The 27,756-nt window shown below is 39.3% G+C and overlaps 1 protein-coding gene across 4 annotated transcripts in view; it reads left to right on the forward strand.

The window, feature by feature from the left end:
* RGS7BP (regulator of G protein signaling 7 binding protein) overlaps positions 1–26,090 on the forward strand; it is a 128,516-nt gene extending 102,426 nt beyond the window's left edge. For 3 of the 4 annotated variants that reach the window (XM_077117291.1, XM_077117293.1, XM_077117294.1), the window contains 3 exons: positions 7,137–7,284; positions 10,690–10,760; positions 20,556–26,090. In XM_077117291.1, the coding sequence (XP_076973406.1) occupies positions 7,137–7,284; positions 10,690–10,760; positions 20,556–20,647 (311 nt within the window). In that variant the 3' untranslated portion in view covers positions 20,648–26,090. Of the gene's footprint in view, positions 1–7,136; positions 7,285–10,689; positions 10,765–20,555 lie in introns of those variants that run through there. The other variant, XM_077117295.1, reaches the window with a different exon arrangement.
* The last annotated feature ends 1,666 nt before the right edge of the window (positions 26,091–27,756 follow it).

The raw sequence follows: 27,756 nt of genomic DNA on the forward strand, positions 1-27,756 counted from the left end.
ACGAAAAATCTTAATCCAAAATCTTCTGGAATCTGAGAGCTCAAAGTGATCTAAGGAGAAACCAATGAATCACTATTGGGAAAAATACAAGATGAACACAAGACAAAGAATAGAATATAAGCAGTCAAGACACTAATGTATTCAGCGTCATATTATGAAACATAAAGGAAATGACCCACACTAATGAAAAAAAAAAAAACAAAACCCAAGCAACATAAAGATGGAGATAGAATATAACCAGAAGTAAAGACCTTATTTTCCAATGTGATGAGGCATCTGATACTAAAATAGAACAATGTATTAGAAGAAATGAAGCAGATCAAATCTTAAAATAGACTCTGGTTTGTGTTCTGAGTGGAAACATGCATTCATTCTTTGAACAACCCTTCACTGAGCATCAATCATTTGTCAGGTGCTATGCTCATAGGCTACAGTGAACAAGGAAGACAAGGTCACTGATCTTATGGAGTATATAGTCTAATATGAAGAAGTACAAAAAAGAAAGAAAATGAATAACAGAAATAAGCAAATTTTCTAAAAATTCCAAATACTAACAAGTGCAATGCAGGCAATTAAAATCGAATGGGTGGGGCGGGCCGCGGTGGCTCAGCGGGCAAAGTGCTTGCCTGCTATGCCGGAGGACCTCGGTTCGATTCCCGGCCCCAGCCCATGTAACGAAAACGGAGAAACAAAATACAATAAAACAAGAAAATGTTTAAAAGATGTTTCCCTTTCTTCCTCTCTTCCTTCCTTCTATCCTTCCTTCCTTCTCTCTGTCTTTCCTTTAAAAAAAAAAAAAAAAAAAAAAAATCGAATGGGTGATGTAATAGAAAGTGGCTGAAGGGTTACCTTAGCTCGGGCGGCCACAGCTCTCTGAGGAGACACGATTAATCTGGGACTTGATGACAGGCAGGACCCAACCTCAAGAACATTTCTCCATCTGGGGTTTCAGGTTTGTCTCCTTTCGTCAAACTGGTTGCTAGCTGAGGAATAGGATAATAGTTTGCACTTATTGTGCCTTCTACTCACCAGGTGCTTTGCACCTGTTATCTCACTTTACTCTCAAGTATTATTTCCCCCATTTTAAAGATAAAGGAGACATTCAAAGAGATAATGGTGAGCTGAATTTTGCCTACAGACTTGACTTACTTAATAATTAGTGAGCATGTTTTAAAGCTAAATTCAAAAGATAAATAACAGGGGGGACAAATGTTAAAATAAATTTAGAGTGAAATGCTGGGGTTCGGTGAGGGGGAGGGGTGGGGGGTATGGTATGTATGAATATTTTTTTTATTTCTTTTTATTTCTTTTTCTGAATGGATGCAAATGTTCCAAGAAATGATCATGATGATGAATATGCAACTATGTGATGCTATAGTGAATTACTGATTATGTAATGTAGAACGGAATGATCAAAAGTTAGAATGTTTGCATTTATTTGGTGTTTTTAGATTTTTTTTTAATTAAAAATTAGTAAAAAATAAATAAAGAAGCTAAATTCAGAGACTTTCTTTTCCCCATGGGCGGGCACCGGGAAGCAAAGGCGAGAACTCTGCCACTGAGCCACCGTTTAGCCCGCCTCAGAGACTTTTAATATGGAAAGGATAATGTAATGATCTATAAAATACTTTGCATTGTGGGAAAAAGTTCAACTCTGACTAAGGAATTTTTCTATGTGATTAGAAGAAAATATGCAGTATTCGTGTGTGATTAGAAGAAAATATGCAGTATTCGTGTGATACCAAGGGAGCGTGATTTAGTCGTGATGCCCGTTATGGAACAGTTGGAATCAACTAGTTATGCAATAAATACATCTTGCACGTTGTCCTGCTCTACTTTAGGGGCTGAAAATGGAACAGACAAGACTACCTAGCGATCTTGTCTCTATGTATCTCACACTGTCTGCTCTTCTCCGGCACTCCAGCAGGGCCCTGTGCTTTTGCTTTCTCACACAGGCACGGGTGCCAGCAAGTAGCAGGTGCTGCTAATTCAGGACAGTGATGGGATTACAAGGGCACAAGCCGCGCAGACAAGGAGGCAGAGCTGTGCGGGGAGAGAGGTTCTGTTGCTTCTGAGAAATGTTTATTTCTCAGTGCATGGGGCTAATACTGATTAAATCCTTCATAATATCTTTTCAGTTATTTCAAGGGTGTTTGGTATAATTATTATTTTCTGGTGTGTGGCTTAGGTGTGTTTTTTTTTGGCACTAAGAATATCTTCTTAGGGTGGCATGGAAAAGTCTGAAGCCATTTTTAAATAGAGGTAAATAAACTGAATTAATACAACTTCTATTTAGATGACATGCTTTTTAGAAACAGGAGAGAGTAAAATGGAGTATTTAACAAATAGCCTACATTTTCCCAGTCCTTTTAACCCCCTAGTTATGAAAATAAGAGTAATTATTTGAATAAGCTTCCATGTACCTGACGGAAATCATAGTCATTTTGGCATTCACATTTTGTGTGTTTGAAACTCCTAAACACCTGCTCTGTGCCTACTGTTGTGGCAGATAATGTCTCATGCAAACATAGGACATTTGCCCCTGTCATCAACAAAGTAGCAGTGCAGTGGTAGATTACTAGCTCAGAGAAGATTTGGTTTTAATTCTAGGGAAATTTACTCAATGGATAAAATTGACTTTGCTGGACGCTGGAGGCCAAACTAAGAGCCTCCAAAGAGATGATGTCTCTGGAAGCACCTCCCATTGTCACAAGTAGGCTGAAGATAGGAAGGAAAGGAAGAAGGCATGGAAGGAAAAAAGAGAAAATGGGGTAAATATGTATACGGAAGAAGAAGGTTGGGAAAAAGAAGTAATAAGAAGGAAAGAGGTCTCTAGAGGGGCATGTGCTAAAGGGCCCCAATCCTCTGGTCCCTGGGAATTCTAAAGCTCAGCGTGCCTTATTGTATGCTCCAGGCTGCCCCATAATCAGATGTGTTTTTGTTTGTCCTGAATGACTGATCATTTCTCACAATTACAGAATAACCAGACTTCCAATCTGGTATGTACTTCATGGGTGGTTTCCCTTAACTCTTCCTCAAACATGCCTATTCTCTATAAACAGGCTAAAAATACATGGAAATCCCCAAGGAGCTGAAGGCAAATTCTTTGCAAGACCCTAAGGAAAGTGGCCAACTTTGATGTCCCAGTTTTAAACAGGATAAAGCCTGTTTAGTGTGATTTCAAGGTGCTCCAAAGGAGCTTCTTCTCGCCTACCCTACTCCCTCCCCGAGCAAGTTCACTGATGCCTGAAATTGAATTTTCAGGGGACAGAGTTTTACATTTCATAATAAGAAATGATTTGAAATGCACATTCACTGTCTTGGGCAAAGCACGACATTGACTGGAAGTCACCATTTGAAAGGATGTGAAATACTTTTCTAAGAGCAGAGCAGGGAGCTCAACTGATATTAGAGAACATATTAGGTGTGCTTGACCCAGACCTGGAAGACAGGAAAACCTTCCTGTAGGAAGTCATATGTTTGGCCTCCATTCTGAGGTCAAAGGGGGAAAGCTAGGGATAAAGAACTCAAACTGGCCACTTCCAGATTTATGGAGGGCTCATCTTCTGACTCTTAAATGTGTCCGAAAACATTAATGAACTGACCCTGTTTGTTTTTATTCCCAGGAAAATTTGCTCAATGGTAAAAATGGACTTTGCTGGACACCAGAGGCTAAACTAAAGGCCTCTACAGAGACAGCCTCTCCAGCTTCATCCCTTACCTGCAACCCCCAGCTCATCTACCACCCACGTCCTGCCCCGTTACACTCAATGCAACGTAAACTACATTAAGGAATCTGAACTTGCAAGTTCTTTCCAGTTGTGCCCTCTTGCTGTGACATACCATCTACCCCACCCATTCTTTTCACCTGGCCCATCCCTACACTTTCTTCGGGTCTCAACTTACATGTAATTTCCTGCAGACAGCTTTTCCTGACCTCCAAGTCAGGTCAAACACATCTGATATGTTCTCCAAGCATTACCAAGGCACTGATTATAGCATACGCTGCACTGAGGGACAGTTACCTGATTTCTTATCTGTTGTCCTCTCTACACTTTGATCACCGTGAGTGTGTTAACCCCTAAATCCCCAGCATCTAGCACAGTACCTGGAGCAAAGTTTTGATTAACAATTATTGAATAAGTCAATGAATTGCTTTCATTCTGTATCTGTTGTTGAAAACAGAGGGAGTGTAGTGGAAGGAAACTCTTGCCCAGAGATGTTGGACTGAACTCATGTATATACTTTATTTCCTACTAAAAAGCCCTGAGACAGAAAAGATATAATGAAAAAAATAAATCCACATTAGTCCTTATATTTGTCAGAGTAGCATAACTGCCACACAAATCCAAATCTCAATGGATTAAAACAATAAAAGTTCATTATTCCTCTTTGTTATAGTCCAGGGCTATGGTGGGATGAAGAGTGTTATTCTTTCCATTCTCTGAACCCATCTAGTAGTGAAGAGAAGAAAAAAATATGGAGGTTCACTCAGGAAGATTTTTAAGGGTCAGTCTGGAATTCACATGTAACAGTACCGTCCAGAGTCCATTGACCATAACTCTGTCACATGTCTCAATTTTAGGAGGAAAAGAAAATAGGAGTTGGTGAACACAAAACAGTCTCCCATGGCCCTGAAAAACAAGTAAGGATGACTTCAACAAACCAGAAATTGGGGAGAATTTCTCAATGTTGACAGCAACTGGGGTTGATTGGTAGAGATAAATAAGCCAAAAAAGCAATAGCAGAATAAGAAACTCAGGAAGAAATTCACACAGGAGAAATACTGCAAAAATGAAATCAATTCCAGAAATACTTCAAACTCAAAGTCAAGAAATACAAAGCTTAGGAAGGATTTCTGGAACAGTTGTCCTGGAAATTAATGTTTGATACTGCATTCGGGAAAAGCTGGGCCACCCCACACTGAGCAGCAGAGACCATCAGTGTTTGCCTCAGGAGGATGCCTGGTGTGAGTGTTGGGGCACAGTGGCAAAGAAGAATGGATTAGGAAGAAATGATGGGCAACACAAAGGACAGCAGAAAGAGAAAAAGAAAGTAAACATATGATATAAGTGTCTTTTTTTCACAAGTCAAATTGTTTGGTACATTTCTCTGGAGTAGAAGCTCTAAACGGGAAATGCAGAGCAGGCACTAGAGTCCCCAAAACAAGACTCCCAAGTAATGTAACATTCCCAAGAACGATTGGAAAACCTTATGTCTAAAAGAAAAGCCATAGACACACATTTTCCTGCCCCCTCTTCACAATCATCAGGAAGGGTACTGCTCAAAATGATAGGCAAAAGAGACTTCAAAGACGGATCTGAGGAGACAGCCAAGAATGACCAGAGTTTTGAGAAAAGCCACCATCATTAAAGAGAGGTACCAAATACAATAAAGAAAACAACTAATACTTGAAAAGCAGAGTTCAAGGAGGAAACAGGTGAAGACTTTACAATATATATAAGTAATATTTTCAGAGAGATTTATGAGTCTGTCACAACCATAAACCAATAATTTTCTGCAATGACAAGAAGTCAGATTTGTTAAAAATAAAAATGACATAAATTTAAAAAATACTGAATAGATGGGTTAGTAGATCTGGAAGACAATTCTCCCTGATTTTCTTGCATTACTGCATGACTTGGGAGGTAAGAGACTCACATTCCTTTGTTTTATACCATCTTTTCAAGGATGTTCATTTAACAAATACATTGGAAAACAGACAGAGTGTCTCCCTCCAGAACAAAGGGCAAACTTTACTGCCCACTATAAGAGATTCAGGATCCTTAAGCTCAGAGTTCTTCTCCTGTCATGCAGCCCACTATGTGTGCTGGTACTATATGGCCCTTTCTGTGTTGCCCTGTTGGGACTGAGACTCAAGAAACCAGAACAAATTCTGATACTCTGGATATTCCTATTCTGCGAGTAATAAATTGTCCTTTGTCTCTGGCCCCGGAGTCTCAGGTCTTCTTCCAGTATCCATAAAACTATGTCAGGTTAACTTGCAAGCATAGTAAATACTGAGACCCTTTGCAGCTCTTAACAATTAGCAGAATGGAAATACTGAGGGCCTCAAACAGTGCACTGAAAGAATAACTCAAGATATTCTTCCAGAATTCACCCCAAAAGGATAAATATGAAATATAGAAGATGCGTGGAAGGTAGATCCAGAGGCTCCACTATGAATAAGTAATCTGAAAGGACAATAAAAATAGAGAGAAGGAGGTGATCAAGAAAAACTAGAAAAACTTTCCCCAAAGACTATGGTGGTTTGGGGCTGGCTGCTGGTGATGCTCGGTCCTGAGCTTGTTCCATGGCAAGCCAACAGTGGCATCTCCTTGGTCTTTCCCTTCTCTTCTGTTTTCCATGGATGTTCAGCTTCCTGCTGTCTCTTGCTTTCTCTCCCTATGTCTGTATTTCATTCTGCTTTATCAAGCCCTCCAGCAATAGGATTAAAACCCATCCTGATTTAAGTGGGCCATACCATAACTGAAACAACCTCATCAAGAGGTCCTACTTGCCATGGGTTCACATCAACGGGAATGAATTAGGCTTAAGAACATGTGTTTCTGAGGTAAGTACAGCTTCAAACCATCACAGAGAAAAGGGGGATTGGAAGGCAGGTCCAGGCTCTCTCCTGCTTCCCACAAGCCAAGAGCCACCATCCAGAATTGAAGAGAACTGCAGAAGCCTCCTTTCTTCTTATCGGCATCACCTGCTCCCAACCCACCACCCTCTTACCTGCTTCTGTCCCTGAGGACCAAAAAGCAGTATGGTTTCATAGGCTAACTCTCCTTCTCCCAAGCTAACCTTATGCAACTCATTAAAATAGGTTGCAAAGCACCAGTAATCCATCAAAGATAGGAGCTTTAATTTTATCTTGATCATTATGTTCTGCTGACCTCAAGCTATCTTTCCCGGAATGTGAAAATATGCTACATATACGCATACTCAAACACAATTACATATATGTATGTATATATTTAGGTATTCAGGAAGCCAGAAAGGTAATAGGTTAAGTGGAGCATTTGTCTCAAAGTATAACCAACATTTGCAATGATATCTGGGGTATAGAACTTGCATTGATGATTTCTTTTCTCGTTTTCTTTACCAATATCGCCCCAATTCCTCTTTAGGGAAGGAGCTTGGTGGAGTTACCAAGAGTTTGGACTGCAAAATTGAGGAGAGTGCTGAAACACCTGTTCTAGAAGGTTCCTCTTCACCCCCTATAGATATTCAGCAACATTCCTGGCAGGTTTCCACAGATATTGAGAACACTGAAAGGTAAGTGTGAAGTTACCCCGAAGACTCCGAACCCACCTTCAGTTAATACTCTCAGGAACCACAGGGAGTTGAGATTTTCTATTTCAGGTTCAGAAATAGAGTTCTCTTTGGTCTACCAGAAAAACATGGTGCTAGAAAGGACCTTGGAGATTGCCTCGCCTGAAGATAAAAAAAATTGAGACGAGAGATGGCAAGTAGTTCAAAGTCCTACAGACTTTGTAGGTCAGTAACAGAACCTACAGTTGACCTCCTTGTCCCACTCCAGGAAAGTCCACCTTTTTGAAAAGTGAAAGCACTGTGCCTCACTGGGATGGGAGAAAGTCGGACCTATTTGCTGTCACAGCTCATCCATGGGACTGCTTCCCAAAATCTCCACTTGTTTAAGGGTGGGAGAGTCCAAAATTGTGCAAAGATGCCTCCAGTAGATTCTCATGTTTCGTGTCTACGGAATAGCCTGCTCAGCTGCCAGTTAGAGGCTGGATATTCCGTCCTATTCACCAGCAGCGTTTCCCAGAGTGCCCTTATTTTACTCTCCCAGAAAGTAGCTGATAGCCCCTTAGTGGTCAAAGAGAGTTGACGCATTTGTCTTAACTTCAGTGGCTCACAGCTAGTGAATGTCTTTCCTGGGAAAAGGAGATTTTTTGGTGATTCTACTTCAATTGGGAAAGGGGAACAATAATAATATATAGTAATAAGTGCTATGTCTCATCTAGATACTAAAAATGCTGTCCTGTGAGGCAGAAGGATGAGATCCTGTTTGTCAGCCTTCCCATGGATAGCTTTGTCCTGTGCTGCTAATGTCCCCAAAACCGGCACAGATCAGCCAAGAATTAATATAGGGCAATTCCATGGAGAGTTCTGCATATATGTGTGAGGGGGAGGTGGGGGAAAGGGGGGTTGAGTCATGACAAGATAATGAAAATTTTATTTTCCTGTTTTAGAAACATAACACACAATGGCATCTATGGCCATTGTGGTTTGACTCTGGTTGTAATATAATTCTAAAGCTAATTACTGAATTTCTGTGTTTATAGAAGATTGGAGCATATGGTAATTATGTGCTATTAATAAAACTTGGATTTTGTGTAAGCTTGGAAATCCAGTGAATCAAACAATAAAGCTGTTTGGTACAGTTTGATGGAACTGCAGACAAATGATCAGGGAGTTATTTATCTTCATTTGTAAAAGAGAAAAGTTTTTGCTCTATTCCGGGGGGGGGGGGGGCAGGAAAAAATATGTATGTATATATATATATGCTAGAATGCCATGTTCAGGGCATAACCCATGAGGAAAGCTATTTTTCCCTTCAGAAAATTAACATAACGTCTGTATCCAAGGCTAAAGTTTATAAGAAAGCGAGCTACATACAGATGGCAGTAAGAATAAGTTAATAGAGCCCACAGTGTTGCAGTGCTTCTGTTCAGCCTGAAAGCCCAGATTCAAGTCAAAGGAGATGAGAAAGGCTAAAAAAGTGGGCAAAGCAGACCTGCCCAAAGGGCAGCTTCCTCAGTTCTCCCTGGCTCTCTGCCTTTAAGAGATCCATGGGCCTCAAACTAGGTTGCATGTTAAAATCACCAAGAGGGCTTTTTTTAAAAAAAACAAAAAAAGTGATGCCTAGACCTCCAGAAACCAGTCAAATTAGAATCCGGGGATGGGGCCTGGGCATAAGGTGGTTCTCCTATGTGGCACCAAGGCTGAGAATTGATGCTTTACATGGCAGCCATGCCTCAATCACACATACTCCGTTTCTAGCCCTTTCCTACCACCTGTCCGCCCACCTCCCACCCCTCACCCCTTGAGGATTTTATGCGAAAACAGGGTGTACCTCTTGTACTTCTGGAACTTGCCTGCACTAATCCCCCTCCACAATCCCATTTTGCCTGTCCTTCGGGACTTATTAGCATATGGTGCCCACAGACACATCCTCACAACTGTGGGAAAGTACTGTGAAGCTTTTACAGGTGCATTTCTGTAGAGGTGGTCCACGAGGCTGCTTTGACTACTTCTTTTTCACGTATTAGTTTCACATATTAGACTTACTAGACTCTAGGAGGTCTCTGGTCTCCCCAAGACAGTGATCCTAAGTCATCCTCAACAGAAACACCCCAAACCCCCTAATAGACGCCCCCACCTCTCCCTCCACCCTCTCCCCCTCGCCACACTCACACCACACATGAACTGGACTGAGGAATTTCTTACCTAAAATCAAATTGCATCTCTCTTTTCTCAAACAGCAGAAGAAAAATTAGCTAATGTGTAGAATTTCTTCAACTTCAAGACTGTCTTCCCCCCAGTAAACTTTCTTAAACCCTTGGTACCTACTCTGGCTTGTTTGTTCCAGAGTTAACCAAAAGATGTGTCTGATTCGGTACCAAATTATAGTTTTCACTGTTTTGACTGAAATCTATCACCATGTCCTGGGGTTTCAAGAGTGCTGACTCCAGTGCATGACTGTCTAGGTATTTTTGGAAACTGTTGTACCAAGGACTTGAAAAGCCCATACACTAGTCCAGAAGTCCCCTGAGATGGCCTCCTGCTCTGCAAGTCTGTGATTTGTTCTGCGGGTTCTGAGATGAGGAAGGCAGTCAAAATCATGCAGTGGCACTGTATGGCCAAGAATCTTGAAAAGGCATGCTGAAGGTGGCTGGTGGCTCTCTCTGTTCCTCTCTCTTCCTCGCTCTCTCTCTCATCTCCATCTTTCTCTGTGTGTTTCATCCATTGTGAAGAGCTTCTGTATGGAGGTTTTAGCGTTTTTCATACTCTTACCTACTGGCATTTTCATCTTGGCTGAGCGTGGAGCAGAGTAATCTTCCTTTTGTTTATTTAGCCTTTTCAGTGATTAGCCTACTGCCTCCCTTCATTTCAAGTCACTTTAAGAAGTGTTGGCCCTTGATATGAAGGCTTAACACTGGCTACACTGAATTCTGATCATGGTAACAACAGACATTTAAAACCTAGTGGAGAGTGGGCCTACCCACCGACACCCTTCAGGCCATAAAGCCACAACAGCACTGTTATCCGGGCTCACCTTTTCCCAGGGCAGCAGAGCCCTGGGATTCTAGTTTTGTGTCCTTTGCCTGTCCTTGTAAATCTGAAGTGCTGTCCTCATTACCAATGGCTCTTTGAGCTCAGCCAGGGTAGATGTGAGACAGGAATGAGGGCTTCTCCAGGAGTATGCCCTGTGGAAGTGTTGGGCAGAACAGTGCCCACTCTTTCCCGAACCAACCCATCTCAGTTTTTTTTCTTGCAAAAGCAAAATAAATTCAGTATTTTTTATTTGGAAAGCAGAGACAGTACAATTAGGCACAGACACTTGCCCTTCGATTGTGTCATAGAACAGACTGTTTTAACATTTCGTTTCAAAAATGTATGGCTGATTATGCTTTCTTTATATCAATTTTACAGAGACATGCGAGAAATGAAGAACCTTTTAAGCAAACTCAGGGAAACTATGCCTTTACCATTGAAAAATCAAGGTGAGTCTCGTCGATTCTCTTTGAGGCAAAGGATGTTTTCAGCGTGATAATTTTGGAAGTCGTTTCTTGAGCAGCTTTTTGCGCATGCAACAGAATGCAGGGATCAGGCACTTGTCCTTCCTCCACAGGGTGTGTTATTAAGAATGGAGTCTCTCAGGCAAATGCAGTTTTGCCCTGAGGGGAGCCAAAATACATGTGACCGCAACACAGACATCCCCTCCCTAGGACCTGCCAGTCACGGGTGCTCACTCATGTTCCAGGCTGTGGAAAGCGCTAGACTACGCGAGGAGACCAAAACCTCGGCCCTTGCCTTCATGAAGTTTAGAGCCTAGTGGAAGATATAAGAACATCTGCAAGGGAAGAGTCCTACTGCCGAGAAGTTTAGTTACCTTAAAGAAGTAATAGTAATTCATATATATTGAGAACTTAAAATGTGCCACTATCTAAATACCTTAACCATATCAACATTTAATTCTAATAGCAAGTTTACTAGAGAAAAGTATTGGTATTCCCCAATTTACAAGAAACTAAGGCACAAAGAAGCTAAACAGCTTTGCCAGAGTTACACAGACTGTAAGTAAAAAGACTGGGTTGGAAACGCAGGCAATCTGTGTCCAAAGCAGTACTACAAGGGTACATCCCTTAACACAGGAATGGCAAAAGGACTTTCACAAGAGTGTAAATTCCACAGGGGAAGGACTTCTGCTCGCTTTTGTTAGCTCTTATATCCCCAGTACCCAGAACAATGATGGGGCACAGAGTATCACCTGCCACAAACAATAAATGTTTGCTAGATCTTCAGCCAACTTGACCCAGAAAGAAGTGCTATTAATAAGCACTTTCAGGAAATGTGTGTGATTAGAACAGCCGTAGGCAAAGTATCAAATTCAGATAAAGGTACATGAAGGCTGGGGGAAGATTTTTTACAGGTGAGAAAGAAACTCCTCTTATTTCCACTGAGCGAAGCATGGGACAAGAAGGGAGGACGAGTACAGCCTGTCTCTGAGTGGGGGGACATTTAATAGCAGAGCCTGGACTCCTTTCTTGACTCAGAGAGCAGCATGGAAACAAAAACAGCAGATGGTAAAGCCGGGAGCACTGTGGCCTGAACTGCTTGGGATGGGGCTGGGGGGTGGGGAGGGGGCCGGAAATAAGAGGCAGGGCTGCAGTCCATCAGGTGACTCAAAGCCAACCCTGAAGGTCCTGGTCACTGAGGCTAACTGGCCAGAGTCATGGGTGTTTGTTTTGAAGATCTCATAATGTTTTGAGAGAATAGCAGATAATGTTGGGGTGATGGGAAATCCCTCTAACCACAGCGCAGAAGTGAAATACACATAGTGGTTCAGACCAGGGGCTTTGGATTAAGGCTAGACTTGGGCTCAAGGGCTGGCTCTGTCGTTCAGCAGCTTTGTGCCCTGAAAATTTTAATTTCCTCATTCCTTAAAAGAGGATCTCAGTATCACCCACTTCAGAGGGTTGTTGTGAGGATTAAATGAGGCAATGCAAGTCATGTGCCTATTTCTGCACCACTGGGGAAACGTACTCAACAAATGCTTTGTTGCTGGTGCTGTTATTATGTACCAGCTGGCTGACCCAACCTTGCTCAGGAGAATCCTAAGCCGTTGTCAAATAGGACAGCCCCTGCCACCACCACTGCCTCTGCAGCAGATGAGGCAGAGTGCCCATATGAAGTTGACCTTGAGCCTACAGTTCGGAACACCGGCCTCTGGGACTTTGGGTTTGGGGCAGATGTCTGAGGTTGCGTAGAAGTTTGTCCAACTATGCCTGGCCTCTTTCTGCACCTCACATTCAGACTGCCCAGGGTTCCCCAATCGAAATTTCATACATGCCATGGAGCCCATTTTTAATATCAAACCATCCTAAACATTCCCTCCAAGTTTTGTGAAAATTCACCCAGCAGTTTTTAAACTATGCATTAAAGAAAAAACAGAAATTTCATTTTACTTACTTAGATCAATTTTATGATCATGAAAAGTATACAATACATATTTTGTATAATTTCATATTCCTTTTATAAACAATTAGAATTTTAAGTGCTTTAAAAATTATATTTAAATACTTCTAAATCTAATAAAAGATTGATGCTGTGAGTGAAAAGGGTATGGCCATCCAAATAAATGGCACTCAGAACTTCAACAGTGGCTCTGTTGGGGGAATGGAAAGAAAATGTGAGGAGACACAAGGACTTATTCAAGAAAGTGGTACAGGTGGTTCTTTAAATAATCAACAATTTGAATTGAAAAACTGTGGGAAGTTCCGGTTTATTCATTTGGGGGAAATGGAACCTTTAGCATGTGATGATACATTTCTGTTCTCTTTGTGCATAACATGCGCCCCATATCACTGTGGGGAAAGTGGGGTGTGAATCTCGACTGGAGGATCCAGGCAGGGCTGAGGAAGGACAGGTCTCTTGAAGTCCTCCTGAGATACTTTTTTAACAGAAGCATCATATGACACCATTTTAATAAACTAATCAACCAGATTCCTCCCTCTTATTGTATGTACTTAGATAGACATACCCAGGTTTCCCTGTGACCTTCCTAGAATTCTTCTCAGGTGGTTTGTTATTTTTTTTTCCAGGACAATGTTAATATCTGGAGGACACTATGTGGGACGAAATGTGGGAAATATGATTCCAGTTTTTTTCTGTAGAACCTTATTGTCAAAGCATGACTCTTTCGGACAAAAAACTACTATAGAAAGCCATCTGTTTTATTTCTGCTTTCTTATTTATGTTCTTTTTTTATTTCATTTGTGTATATATTTAAAGCAGAGAGGGAAAAGATACCACCCCTTGTCCCTTTCTCCCTACCTCAAACCTTGATAATGTGAATTATCCTGTCAGGCAAATGCTGAGGATGAGTTGAGGGACTGCATGTCTGTAATATAACCCTGGGACTCCCCTATTCTGCAGGCTTCACTGCAGTCCCCAACTCAGAAATTGGTCCATGTTTATTTTGATGTTAAAGGATTTAATCACATCTTCTCCCCTTCCTAACACATTCAAAACTTGACTGGCAACAGTTTCCTTTTAATTAACTTCAGTAGAAAAGAAAGAAAGGTGACTAAAGGCAGGAATTTTAATGGTAGGTGCTTATGCTTTCATTCTGGTAGGTGATACTTTCATTTGAGACGGGGTCTTTTCTTGCCCCTCCTTCCAGTCTAAGACCAGAGAAAAAGAGGCACACCAGAGAAGAGTGGGTGCCCTTGTCCGGCCGCAGCTCAGCACCAGGCTCAAGGCAATGGTCAGATCTCCTGGCTCTCAGCCTACTGTTCTTTCCACCGCTTCAGAGCCCGGCCTGTCCTACATTCTGGGTCAATGGCAGTGCAGTAGGGAGCTTCGTTAATTATGATAGTCTTGCTGTGTCAAATGGATTACAAATGGAACTACCTGTGGAGAGCCCATGGGGTTACTGACAAAGGGTAAAAGGAGATTGGAAAGTGAAGGACAAGTATCTTCTAAATGCATGTCATTATCAAACAAAATAAACTGGGAGAAATAAATTAAGCCTGAAAGACAGCTTCACCTTTTCCTAAATTCTGAAATAATGAATGCCATAGATATTTTGGGACATTCACTCTTGCACAGAATTCAGTTGTTGATACCATCCATTAAAACTGCTTTAGAAGTGTATGCCCATCTGGAATTGAATCTGCTCTAGAATGGGTCCCTTTCTGTGGACAATCCTATTCCGGAATAAATTGGGTCTAGGAACAATTTGAGGGAACTGTTCCTCAAATTCATACCCCCTTATCCTCTCTAATATGCACCCCTATATATCCAGAACTGACCTGGTGATTTCAAAGAGAACAGTTCTCACATGCTCGACTGAAGAACACTGGGTAGTTACGCCATCCTCTAGCCTGGAGATAATCTTCTAAATTGGTCTTTCTCCCAGGGCTTTATATAAAGACTTCCCATACTTCTAGCTGGTCTCTCAGTGTTATTCTGAACTACTTTATAGGTGGTCCCATATCTATACGTAGCTTTCTGCCTGACATTCAGTGTCACATATGTAAGCCTTCCTTCAGCCCCCAGTCAAATCCACGTATCACTGGTCACATCAGCTTCTTGATGCATTGCTCTGGTTATGGTGAGCCTCCACTCACAGATGTAAATTAGCTACTCTCTGTCTTCTGAAGGAAGAATGGACTTCTCACTCCAACACTCACTGTTCCCAACATCATCCAACATGTAATAGTCACCTATGATGTGCTAAGTCTGGGCAAGGTGCTGGAGAAGTTTCTTCCCTACAAAGGGGTCTTCATCTCAACAAGTCAGAATTGAATGAGAACACCTGGGAAGCCTTATCAAAGAACATACGCCTCCCCTTACATAGATTCTAATGGAGCTTTCAGGGTAGAGCCTGTGAATTCTGAAAATAGCCACACACACCTCTCTCTTTCTCTCTCTTTCTCTGTCTCTCTCTGTTTCTCACTCTCACACACACACAATATTGGAAAGACATATAGAAATTAGTATTTAGAATATAATAATGCCGTAATAGCCACAGGTTCTTACATTAGCATATTGGGTTCTCACCTAACCCAGACTTGAGCTGAAAATGGGAGGGTTTTAGAGACTGCTTTTTGAAAAGCGTCTGAAGGATCAATAGGAGTTAGCCAAGGAAAGAGATGGAAAAGGACAGTCTGGAGAGAAGATGTCAGGTATGTGAAGGCATAAGAGAAAATGGAAAAGTGTGACATCTTGAAGCACTTCAGTAGTTGGGAAACAGGATTAAGAGAGAGAGGCTAGAAAGGTAGGTGAAGCCATATCATTAAGGTCCCTGTAAGCCTTGTTAGTAAGTTTGAACTTTATACTGGAGCCATTGAAAGAATTCAGTTAGGAAGCAAGTGCAGCAATCCACCTGAGAAGTGCTTAAGATCTGACCTAAAGCTAGAGGATTAGAATGGAAGATATGGCCAATAACCTGTGGTACAATAAGGGAAAAGGCAGAATCAAGGATAAAACTCAGGTTTGGACTTGGAAAGCGGAGTTAATGATGATGTCATTCACTCAGTTAGAGAGAATAAAGGAGAAACAGTAAAGGTAGAGGACGACTGAAGTTTCTGACATGGGGGATCTTCAAAAGCAATGTTCAGTGGTTAATCGTGGATGTATGTGTCTTATGCTGAAGTAGGACATGAGGGCTTGGAAGACTGGAAATACAGATTTAAACATCATCAGTGTAATAGTCATTGAAGCCCTAAGAATGGCTGAGATGACCCAAGAGAAGAGCCCTAGAAAACCAAATTTAAGTTTTTAGGTGGAAAAAGAGTAGCTTACAAAAGGGATTAAGAAGAAAATCAGAAAAGCATCATGAAAAAAATCAAAGAAGGAAGTTGCAAGGAAGGAATTGCTAATGTGCAGGGAGATTAAGCTAGATAAGAACTGAAAGGGTCCACAGTATTTAACACCACAGAAGTCACTGGTGATGTTGGCAAGAGCTGCTTACTTGATTAAAGAGGGTGGAGAAATGAGTGGGAGGAGATGAGCTGGCACAGAAGGTTAGATAAGCTATTCTTTCTAGAAACTTGATTCTGGAGGTGAGAGAGCTAGAAGTTAATCCAGAACCAAGACAGTCCTCCTTAGGAAGGAAAAGACATGAGCCTATTTGTGGGATGAGAAGATCATTGATGGGGTCTCAATGTGGAGACGAGAGGGAATAAGATCCAGATGCCTGTAAGTTGCTTACAGTGTGGTCAGAAGACAGGGTTGGAAGCAAAGTGCTATGGAAATTGTTTATAAAAGGGATAGGAAGATGAGAGAAATCAGAAGCATGGGGCAATCTTAGAAGACTACGTTAAAAAAAAAAAAGAAGAAGCTTAAGTATTGAAGCACTGAGCATCTTGAATGAGGGATTGGCACTGATTGCCAATGATTCTCCAAACCAGCAGTCATCCTTAATAGATATGAAATGGTGTCTGGGAGGGTACAGAGGCAAGACAGGGTATGGCTCCATTTAGATAACTCTAAGTAGTTTTATTTTCTCCTATTCCCTCCTTCCTATACCCTTCAGTCCAATCAGATAGGACTGCTTACTTAGACCTAAACTGAGACCACCTTTCATCATCTCCATGTCTTCGTTCACGCTATTACCTCCACCCAGAACGTCCACCCCCTTCACAAAGTGTCCATGTTCTGGTCATCCCCAGAGGCCCAGCATGAGTGTCAAGGTCTCCATGAATCTTCAACAAGCCTTTTCTTCCTTCTTCTCCAGAGGGGAATAATCTGTCCCCCTGGAAATTCTCATTACACTGCATTTGGTTCACTGTTAGGGCATTTCTAATGAAGCTTGTAGCTACTCAAGGAAATATCCTTGAGACCAGGGACCATCTTTCTTTTAGGACCCATCTTGGTATTATCCCCAGCACCTGACACAAAGCCTTGCACTTTCAGTAATCCTCAAAGTGTGATCCCAGGATCAGCAGTATCAGCATATCTGAGAACTTACAAGAAAGGCCGATTCTCTGGCCATTCCCCAAACCTAATGATTCAGAAGCTCTGGATATGGGGCCAGCAACCATTGCTTGTAGGAAGCCCTCAAGTGATACTGATGCAGCTAACATCTTGAGAACCAATTGGGTTAACAAAGGTCTCTTTTTTTCTGGAATAGAAACTTGCAATTGCAGTTCAATTACACGCATGTACCTTCACTATGTCTCAGAACATGGCTTTAAAACTCCAACCCTCCGTTTATTTGAAAACTCTCACTTATAAACCCCTCTTTTCCTCAAGATATAATCGATATAAGTACTCATTTATTATCAAAATAAATTTGATCAATAGAGAAATGTTGCCATTATGACTTAGGAGAGCCCAGTGTCACTGGCTTCAATGGCATCCAAGAATGAAACACTGAATGACTAAGGTTTGATTTGACTGAGGACTGAAATCCCACTCCATTTCCTTTCACTTCCCGCCCATCCTTCTCTTCCTCCTATTCTCGTTTCTCATTTTCAGACTTTAAAACTTTTAATGTCTCAAGTTGTAGTTCTCTGTGATTACGCATTTTGGAGAAAGAAGTTTAAAAAGTCTTAATTAGTAAAACACATCCAAACAAACTTTGCAATGAAAATAAAATATTTTCCAAGTTCAAATGGATGAACACAGGAAGTTGAGAATGAGTGGGGAAGCATTCCATTTGGCTCACATTTTTCCCCAGGCCATCATTTCAGACATGGGATTTGAATTAATGTGGAGAGACATCTTTCCTTGGAGTTGACTTCGCTTCAAACCATTCCAGGCATTCTTATCGCTCAGTGAATTTCAGCATTTACTGCAGGTGTCAGCTTCCTATGGTGCAGAAAGCTGCTCTGAATTTGTGCCAAGAATTTTTAAGCTTTAGTGTCACTTCAGTGATGGGTGATGATCAGACAAGCTCTCGGCTAGGCAAAGTTGTCACAAGGGCTCAAAAATGATTCTCCAAACCAGAAATTGTCCCTAAGAGGTACTTGTCCTTTGCTTAATGTCTGAACACTTTCTCATCAATCTTAATATTTCCTATTCACTTGAAAACATATATAGAGATACATATATATATATATATACATACATATATATACATATATATATATATACATAATGAAGAAATCTAGGTGAAGAGAATTGTGCTATTCAAAGGTTTTTTTATTCACTTTAATGAATGCACAGACACAAGGGCCAGTCTTGACAAATCTCATAATGCCTATGTGCTTTTAATACATTAAAAAAGAGGTAATGGGAGTAGACATACAACCAAAGCATACACATACACTTTCCTTTGGAAATGCAACATTGTCATAGACACTTCCTCATGTAATGGAAATAGTACAGATCAGAAATGGATTTTATAATATATAAATACAAGTTAGGTCCCTCTCTAAGTCTTTTACATTTGGGGAATTTTTACTCCTTAAACCTTTTACTCACCCCAATTTTTTACCTGTCTGTATCTGCTATATTTTTGCACATTAAGTTTATTGATCAATCGGTGGTTAAAGAGGCAAGAGTCCCCCAAAATAAGAAAGCGAGTTATCATTTCTTTCTGTTGCAAATATGTCAAAATTAATCTCAAAGATATTTTGAGATCTCCTAAAAAATCAGGTTCATACATAGCATCTGACACTGCTTTCATTATCTTAACTATTTGGGGCAAGTTTAATATATAAGAGAGATATCCTATTTTTAGCTCTCAAAATATTGACCTCCAGATTATACAGAGTTATTTTTCATTACGGAAAGGACTAAGAGAGCCCTGTTTTTCTCCATGATAACAGAATCTGAGTTTTAAGAGAAGATTTTAAGCTGTGGAGACTGGGGGAGTGGGCTGCATTTGATCAATCTAATGTGCCCAAATGGGATGCCTGTTTTCTTCCCTGGCTTAGACTTGCTACTCTAATTCCATCTAAATATGTTATATAAAGCACCCCTTCATTCCAGGAACATTGTCAACCTTGGTAGGTGATACTAATTTAGAAGTAAGCATGGAACAGTAGAGCCTTTGGGAAAAGGGAAGAAAAATCTGGGCATTTGGATGACATGATTGATGTAAGATGACTAGAAAACCAGCTCTTGGTTGTGTTCTTAGCAAGTTCTTGAGCTTCTAGTAAGCAATAATCAAGAGAAGAAAAGAAAAGCTATTGTGGTGGACACATTCCACTGTAGCCATCTCATTACTTGGGCTCTTTCCCAAGGTTCAGTTGGAGGAGAGGAGGGGGTCCCTCACCTCTACTATGGAAGGGCAATGAAACTGGTACCTACCTAGCTTACGTTAGGTACATAACAATTGCCCATGTCAACCTAGTCACTTTGTTGCCCCTCGCTCCATCTGACCATGTCCTAGCACTGTCCCAGTCAGCAAGCTCCACAGTATTCCCTATAGTCCTTCTCTAACCTGTGGGAGCCACAATAAGCCCAGCAGAACTTATCCTGGTCAACAGGACATTTCAACCTACCTTATTATTCAGACTGCACTATTTCTTAGAAACCCAATTCATTAGACCAAATTTGGCTTACTACTTTCCTCTACTTTTCATTGTGCTAAAAATTTCAAGCCAACACTTATGAATTTAGCAGTTGGCAATCTATTCTGAATGTCCTTGTATGCAGAATTCTGTAGAAAATGCCAGGGAAAGATCCAACAGGGAATAAGTGTAACTTCTCCCTGAGACGTGAGGCAGGTGAATGAAATGAAAACACTGGTTGTAGTTACTGAGTGCTTCTTCTACATTGAACACCAAGCTACTCACCCAAGCTAAATGCTTTTAGATACTTTCACTGAACCCTCACCTAAGGTAAGTATTGTACCCTATTTTATAGATGAGGAAACCGAAGTTTCCTAAATTCAAGTAACATGTTCATGGTCACCGAGCTAATAAATAGCAGAAGGAAGTTTAGAAAAGAAGCCATTCTTACTCGAAAGCATGGACTCTTTCTAGTAAGCTTTATTTCCTCTCTCAACTGAAAGATTGACTCCAGTTTTAATTTAATTCTAAGTGGTGGTTCTCAACTGTGGGCAGTTTTGTTCCCCCAGGGTACATTTGGCCATTACCATAGACATTTCTGTTTGTCACAGCTGAGTGGGGAGTACCACTGTCATCTAGTGAGTAAAGACTAGAGATCCCACTAAACATCCTGCAATGGTTGGCAAAGACCTTAACTAAAGAATTGCATGGTCCAATTAGGGTAAGGTTGAGGAACCCTGATTCAAAGCATGATGGATTTTTAGAACACATAAAAAGCAGGTTGTTTTGTTTGTACCTCACTCATATGTTCACTCTTTTCCATCACAGATGACAGCAGCCTTCTGAATCTAACTCCCTACCCATTGGTTAGAAGACGGAAGAGAAGGTTCTTTGGGCTGTGTTGTCTCGTCTCAAGCTAGGCGATTCCTCCGGGATACCCACCATTGTGATGACCTGAAAAAATCATAAACCAGAGGACCTCTAGACAGCTGAACCACATCAATTATTGGTTTTTGACTATATTTTCTATGCTTTCCTATTACTTTTGTCCACCCACCCCCCTCCCCAAGCCCTTTGAAATGATTTTACATTTGAAAGCAGCTGCTATCAGGAAAAAAGAACAGATTTAAAAAGCAGGCTGTTTTTAAAAGGATTTTTTAAGCTGACATTGTGCATGTCTGCTCTAAACCACACATGACAGATGCAAGAATTATGATTTTTAAATTATTTAAAGGTTTTTTTAAAATGTATTATATAGAGGAAAGATATTTCATGTATAATATTATCTCTATAGCTCTTACTAATCTCATGTTAACAATTTATCATATATGAAAAAAGTCTTTAAACATAGAAATATATTTAAAATTGCAAAACCATGTTTAAAACTCCAATCTATCAATATCGTTAGGAATAATATTATAACAAAACATACCATCTCACTTATTGCTTTCTCTGCATTCATTCACATTTAGTCTTCCATTCTGTCAGAATCTAACATAAAAATATCTTAATTTATAATGCAACTAAAACCGTATATGGAAGATATTTACATTTTGTAAATACACAATAACCTTAATACCTTCGTACAATGCATATGGGCAATTAATTTCCTTTTGACCCAATGGTGTCTTTTTCTGCTTCTTGGAGAATGAAATAATCCAGTTAGGAAATGGTGTAGTAACATATACTATTACCCTCAAATGTAAAATTGAATATTATCACATTTTGTTCTAGCTGAAATCTGAAGCATGGTGTCTGCACATCAGCATAGTGTTAAATCTTATAGGGCATGCCAGAATTAGCTCAGATCGTAAAAATAGTTAACATTTTACATTGTTAATAAATTGTTTTTAGTTAAGCTAAGCTTGTCTCATTTTAAATGACTATGCAGATATGACTTTTCCAATGTGTTCTTGGTGTCTTGTCTTATGCTTATAATCTTGAAAGCAGGACACATTAAGCAATACTATATTTTATAAAGGAGGAAACACATACTTTGTTTTTCTGCTCAGAATTTTGTTGTGATCTTCCTTTACTAAACTAGGAACATGGTACAAATTTTGTTATATTTCCCCTGTTCTTCCTGTGGCCCATTTCCCATGGTTTGAGAGGTCAGGTCTTTTGACTTCTTTTCTTGATTTTCATGATCTGGAAAAATCTTAAAGACACCAGTGTCTAATATAAGAGAAGGGTGAGCCAGTGTTCTAAGACGCATCTTTAATTCCAACCCTATACTTTCTCAATACTTGTGTGCCCAAAGCATAAATGTGTTCTCACCAATATTTTGACCTAACAAATATAGTAAAACCTTTAGCTTTAGTAAAGATGAAGAGAGGTATAGATGAAAACCTGGAATGTATATTGTATTAGGTTGAATCATATCTAATTGCTGATATTTGACTGTTTTTTGACCTACTTAAATGGCAGTTTCATATGGCTTGACCTAATATCTGATGTTGTGGATATTACCCTTGGAATGGTCTTTGAACTATTTTGATTGAAAGTAAAATAATTAAAGGATTGAAAGAGATACCCAAAGGCTATGAAGAACTCTACTTATATCATACCAGCTGTTTATTGGTGTTACTTCTGAGTCCAGAATTCTTTTCCAATGAACTGGTAATTAATGCATGGTTATAGGTATGTCTGGTTTCATGTAAAGAGTTACCCTTGTAAGTTATATGAGAAAATCACAATTTTCTAAATTAAGTACATGTCATTTCAACAATTGTAGGACTATGCTATTTAGAGACTTCTGAGATCAATACTCTCATCATAAAGCAAGTAGCCACTCTCAAATTATCTGAGATTTATCTCACAAATTTTCACATATTAGCTTTGATTAAAGCTCAATAACTTTTCCTAAATCTGGTTGATATAGATGCACCCATTTCTTCTTTTCATCTCCTCAGTTTATTTCAGTTCAAGTACACTAATTCTGAAATTCCCAAGTAGCTCAATTTGGCATGTGTTCAGCTTCTGTCTCTGTCCTCTCCCACCCATCAACTAGGCTACGTTGAACCCTTCACTTCTACATAGCTCCAACTAATCCAAGAAAAGATCTTAACTGATAAACCCAAGCTGGATGTTCAACATGTTCTTCTGAATGGCTGAGCTAAGTCACTTCAGCTTGGTTAAATTTGTGCTCCATCTTGCTATAGTCTCCTTACAAAAGTGACACTTACCTTCCATGCAATTGCCCTTCATATAAGACTGTTAATAAATTCAGGTCTCACCTCCAGGTCTGGGAGGGCTATTGCAGCTAATCATGGAGATGGGAATTTGTCTGATTATCTAGTAAAGCTTTCCATACCTAAGGTAAATACATTCTACCACCTTATCTTTTACTCATAATGTCTGTTTCTCAGCCTTTCTGTGGACAAACTCCAAGATGTAAAGATCTTCTTTAAGTTGCAAGTCCTAAAATTAAATTTAGTGCCCGAAGGCCCAATAGCTTATGCTGGTTCACGGTTGTAAGATATAATTCACCATCTCCATTAGACATGCCAATACATCTCTTTAAGAGCTGACCCTGCCCTCCTCTCACCTACCAAAAGACTTTCTCAGGTATGATTCCATAAGATAGAGTTCTGCAGTTTGACTTCTTGCTAGTAATTTGCTTCAGATGAGCAATAATACTGAGCTGATCTTGGGGTAAGGAGAGAACATTGAACCCCAAGACTATAGGCATATTGTTATTTCATTGCATGGATCTTCATGCTAGAAACAGAAAAGGATATAAACCTTTTGTGGCATATACTCATCCATTTTACCACCCTATTTGTAATATCCCCTGTTGATTTTCTTTTCAGACTACAAAGGCAACATGTTATTTGTGCCAAACCAGAAAAAATATCATGAAATATAAAGAAGATTAAAATCAACTGAATCCTACCACAATCACATTGTTTAAGCAACATTTCCCATGCTGGAGACCTGGGTTCGATTCCCGGCGCCCACCCATGCAAAACAAAAAGCAAAAAATAAAAAACCACATTTCCAGGTTTTAAATCAGTCAGAAGCTGGGCCCAAAGGCACTTTTGGACTATATGAAGAAATGCCCAAAGCAAGAAGTCACTTTTAAAAATCTGTTCACTAATATTTCACATGCACCTAGGAACAGTCTCACTACAACTTCTGACTGTGTCCTTGTTCAGGGGTACAAGAAGCCTTTAGAAGTGGCACAGCTTGGATACCTCCTCTAAGAATTAAAGCTATTGGGGGAATTCTAAAATCCTTCTAGACTGTTTTTTTCCTCGATGCTCCTGTAAAATTTGTTGTGATATTCACTGTTCGGCAATACTGCCATCTACTGAAAGCTGAAATTCAGAGTGATAGAAGAAAAAAATACATCAGAGGGCACAAAAGCACCTCATTTATTTTAGACAACAAATGCGCCACAATAACAATGTTCCACCTGGAATTTCAGACTCTAAAAATCTCAAAGTTGAAAGGAATAAGGATATTATCCAACTTAACTTCCCACCCTACACATCCCTTCCTCAGCAATGCCTCTCATTTCTTTGTGTTCTAGCCCTTCACCCAAAATGCTCAATTTTGAAGTAATTGTAAGTAGGATGAGAAAAATCACTGCTACTATTGGCATCAGAGCAATCATATATAAAGTTCAGAGACAGACCCGTGAACATGAAATTGAGTACCTTATAAAGATGACATTTGTGAGTAAAGGTTGGATTATCAATAAATTTATATTGGGGTAATGTTTAGCCATTTGAGGGGAGAAATATTCGATTCATATCTTAAAATGTTCATCCAAATAAATTCTAGGTGAAGTCAAGTTGCATGTTAAAATATATAAATAAACATGCAAAAGAAATAACTGGCAGTATTGCTGAACTTACATGTAATTTTAATGTGAGAAAAGTCTTTCTAAGCATGATATCAAAGGGAGAAATCAAAGAGGAAAAGACAAATTTGAGCAATTTAAAAATGCAAAACTTCTATACAGAAAAAAAATAGATCAAATTAAGATAAAACAACATTTGCAATACATACAATAAGGAGCATAGATCTTTAATATATGTAAAGAGGCTGAGCACCACTAACTACCCAGCCAAGTGTTCCAATTTCATTCTCTACTTTCTTATTGTATTTTTTCCATTATTGCTTGTTTAACTGTCTGTTTTTCTCTACTCTACTCGAGGTTCAAGTAGGCAGTGGCCATATCTATTTTGCTTAACATTGTATCCACAACCCCTAACACAGCGCAAAACGTAGAGCAAATAATGAAAACATATTTACTAAATGAATGAATAATGAATGCATGAATAAGTGTCATCTTATATATCTCAAAAATAATCAAGCTTTTCGGAAGAAAACTGAACCAAGGATACAAACAGGCATTGCACAGTAAAATAAAACAATGCACTAATAAAAATATGAAAAATATTTTAACAGGCTATAAATCAAAAATAAAAATTAATATGATGTACTTTTTATGTATCAGAGAGTCAGAGCATAAAGAATTTAAATTCTCTAAATTTAGAGAATAAGGAAATGAATATTCTGTTAAGAGAATCAGTGAGAGTATAAACTGATTTGAGCCTTCTGGAAAATATTATGGCAATATATTTTTTCAAAGCCTTAATAATATGCTTAGCCAATAATACCACTGCAGAAAATTCTTTTAAAAAGGTCAGAAGAAAAAATAAACTGAGATGCACTTATTTATTTATTCAAAAAACATATGCAAGAAAGAATGTTTGTATCAGCAGTATTTGGAGAAGTAGGAAAAAAATGTAAATCACCTACATTACAGGGTTGGTCATATCCTTTAAATGGAATTTCGTGCACCAATTAAGAATAATCATCATTGAAATATACAAGCTATACCATTAAATGAAAGAAGAAAACAACAAAGAATATCTACAATAAGGTCCCACTTTAAAAATATATGTATACGTGTGCATTAAAGAGTCTGAAAGGCTAATTGCTGTAATATTAATGGCATTTATGTCTGGGGGTAAGACTTGGAGCAATTATGTTTTCTTTTTGCATATCTGTAATTTCTAATTTTCCCACAGTGAGCATGTAGTATCTGTATAATTTTTTCAGGGAATAAACAATGACGTTCACAATATATATTAAAACACATGTTATAAAACAGTGTGTATAGTATGATACAATATTTGTACAAAAAGAAAAATATATAAAAATATATCTAGGTATGTATATATATGTATAAGAAAGCTAGAAGGACATACACTCAAATGTTAATAGTAGTTACGTATGGGTGGCAGGATTATGGATGATTATTTTTTTCTTTATGCTTTCCTGTGTTTTCTAATTTTTCTACAATGAACATGTATTACTTGTGTAATAAAAACGAATAATAAAAGTTTTAAAAAAAGGATGAGAAAGTGGGAGAGCCTCGTGACTCCACTGCCTGTTTCATCCTCTCCATTTCCCACTCCCTTTTCTTCCTTATTGAAACCAATTGGGCAGTGGGGTTGAGGAGGGGAAACTCAGGACACCATATCTTTTGAAGAGAGAAAGATGGACAGAGAGACAGAGGAAGTAGGGTGGGGAGGAAAAGGCAGAAAGGAGGGAGGGAGAGAGGAGGATTAAGACTGAGGCTCTGGGAACTTTTTTTACTAGGAGTGGCAAAAGTCTCTAAATTTAGCTTAGGTTTACTATGTCCAAAAAAATGCATTGAATTAGATCATTGCATTTTCTAATAATTAAAGGAAATATAGAGAGAGAGATGACTGGAGCAACATCTAGGAATTAAACTCTTGAGAAGAAAGTATCCCAAGAAGTTTTTCAGAGGCACACTGTTGGGGCCCTACCTGGTGTGGACGGCTGTGCAGTTCAGCAAGAAGTTACCTGAAGTTTTGAATCCCAACCATGCTGCAAGCCAAGTATGTGACTGTGCCAGCAGTTCCAGTGTCCACTCCCCTTTTTCCCTGGGTAATCAAGACCTCAAATTTCAAGGCACAAGGCAACCTAAAGTGAAGACTTCATTTCTCAGCCTCCCTTGGATGGACAGATGTCCATTCAACTAGATTTTAGCCAATAGGATGAGAGTGCAAGTTAACTGTGCAATTTCTAGGTAAAAAAAAAAAAAAAGCATTGTGTTCTTCTGAGCCCTTCCTGTCTGCCCACTGGGCTACAATGACTTTGGTGAGAGCTGAAGCAGCTATCTCGGACACACCACATGATGAAAATGACAGAACAGCCTTCGCAAATCTGTACCACCTGCAAAGATTTTTTAAATAATAAAATAACTGCTATCTTGTATAAGACATTAAAAAGGTAATTCATCATAAAGAAGACCTGGAACACTAAACTAATGAGCTTCTCTAAGCCTCAGTTTCTTCAGAGTAAAATCAGGATAATAATTGTGGTATCAGAATCACAAGAGGTTCAACCAAATGAGTGTCCAATTACTTGCTCAGAACCAAAGCTCTTCTGTGAGAAAAATAAAATAAAACATAACATTAGATGATAAAGATGGTATGAAGAACAAATGAGGAAGGAAAATCTTTTAAATAAATGGTGCTGGGTCAGTTGATTTCCATGTGAAAAAAATTCATTTTGACCCCCTGCTCATACCATATACAAAAATCAATTCCAAGTTGATTATTGATCTAAATGTAAAAGGTAAAACATTAAAGCTTCTAGAAAATAATATAGGAGAATATCTTCGCATCAATGACGTTGGGAAATAGTTCCTAATAGGACCCAAGGCTCTTTGGAAAACCGTTTAATAGAGTTTAATAGAATAGAGCTTAGGTATATCTTAGGATCTGATAATGTCACTCCTAGGTAGAGACCCAACAAAAATGCATATGAGTATACTGAAAGATGGGTAAAATAATATTCATAGTGGCATTATTTCTAATAGTGAGAAACACGAAACAATTCAAAAATCCACCAACAGATGAACAGATAAAGTAAATTATGTTGTTGCCTATACAATTGAATACTATAGAGTAAAAAGCAGTGAACTACATTAGGCTACATACAACCATGTGGAAGAACTTAATAATCATGTTGTTGAATGAAA

This window comes from Tamandua tetradactyla, chromosome 9, assembly GCF_023851605.1.
Source record: "Tamandua tetradactyla isolate mTamTet1 chromosome 9, mTamTet1.pri, whole genome shotgun sequence".
NCBI classification, from domain to species: domain Eukaryota; kingdom Metazoa; phylum Chordata; class Mammalia; order Pilosa; family Myrmecophagidae; genus Tamandua; species Tamandua tetradactyla.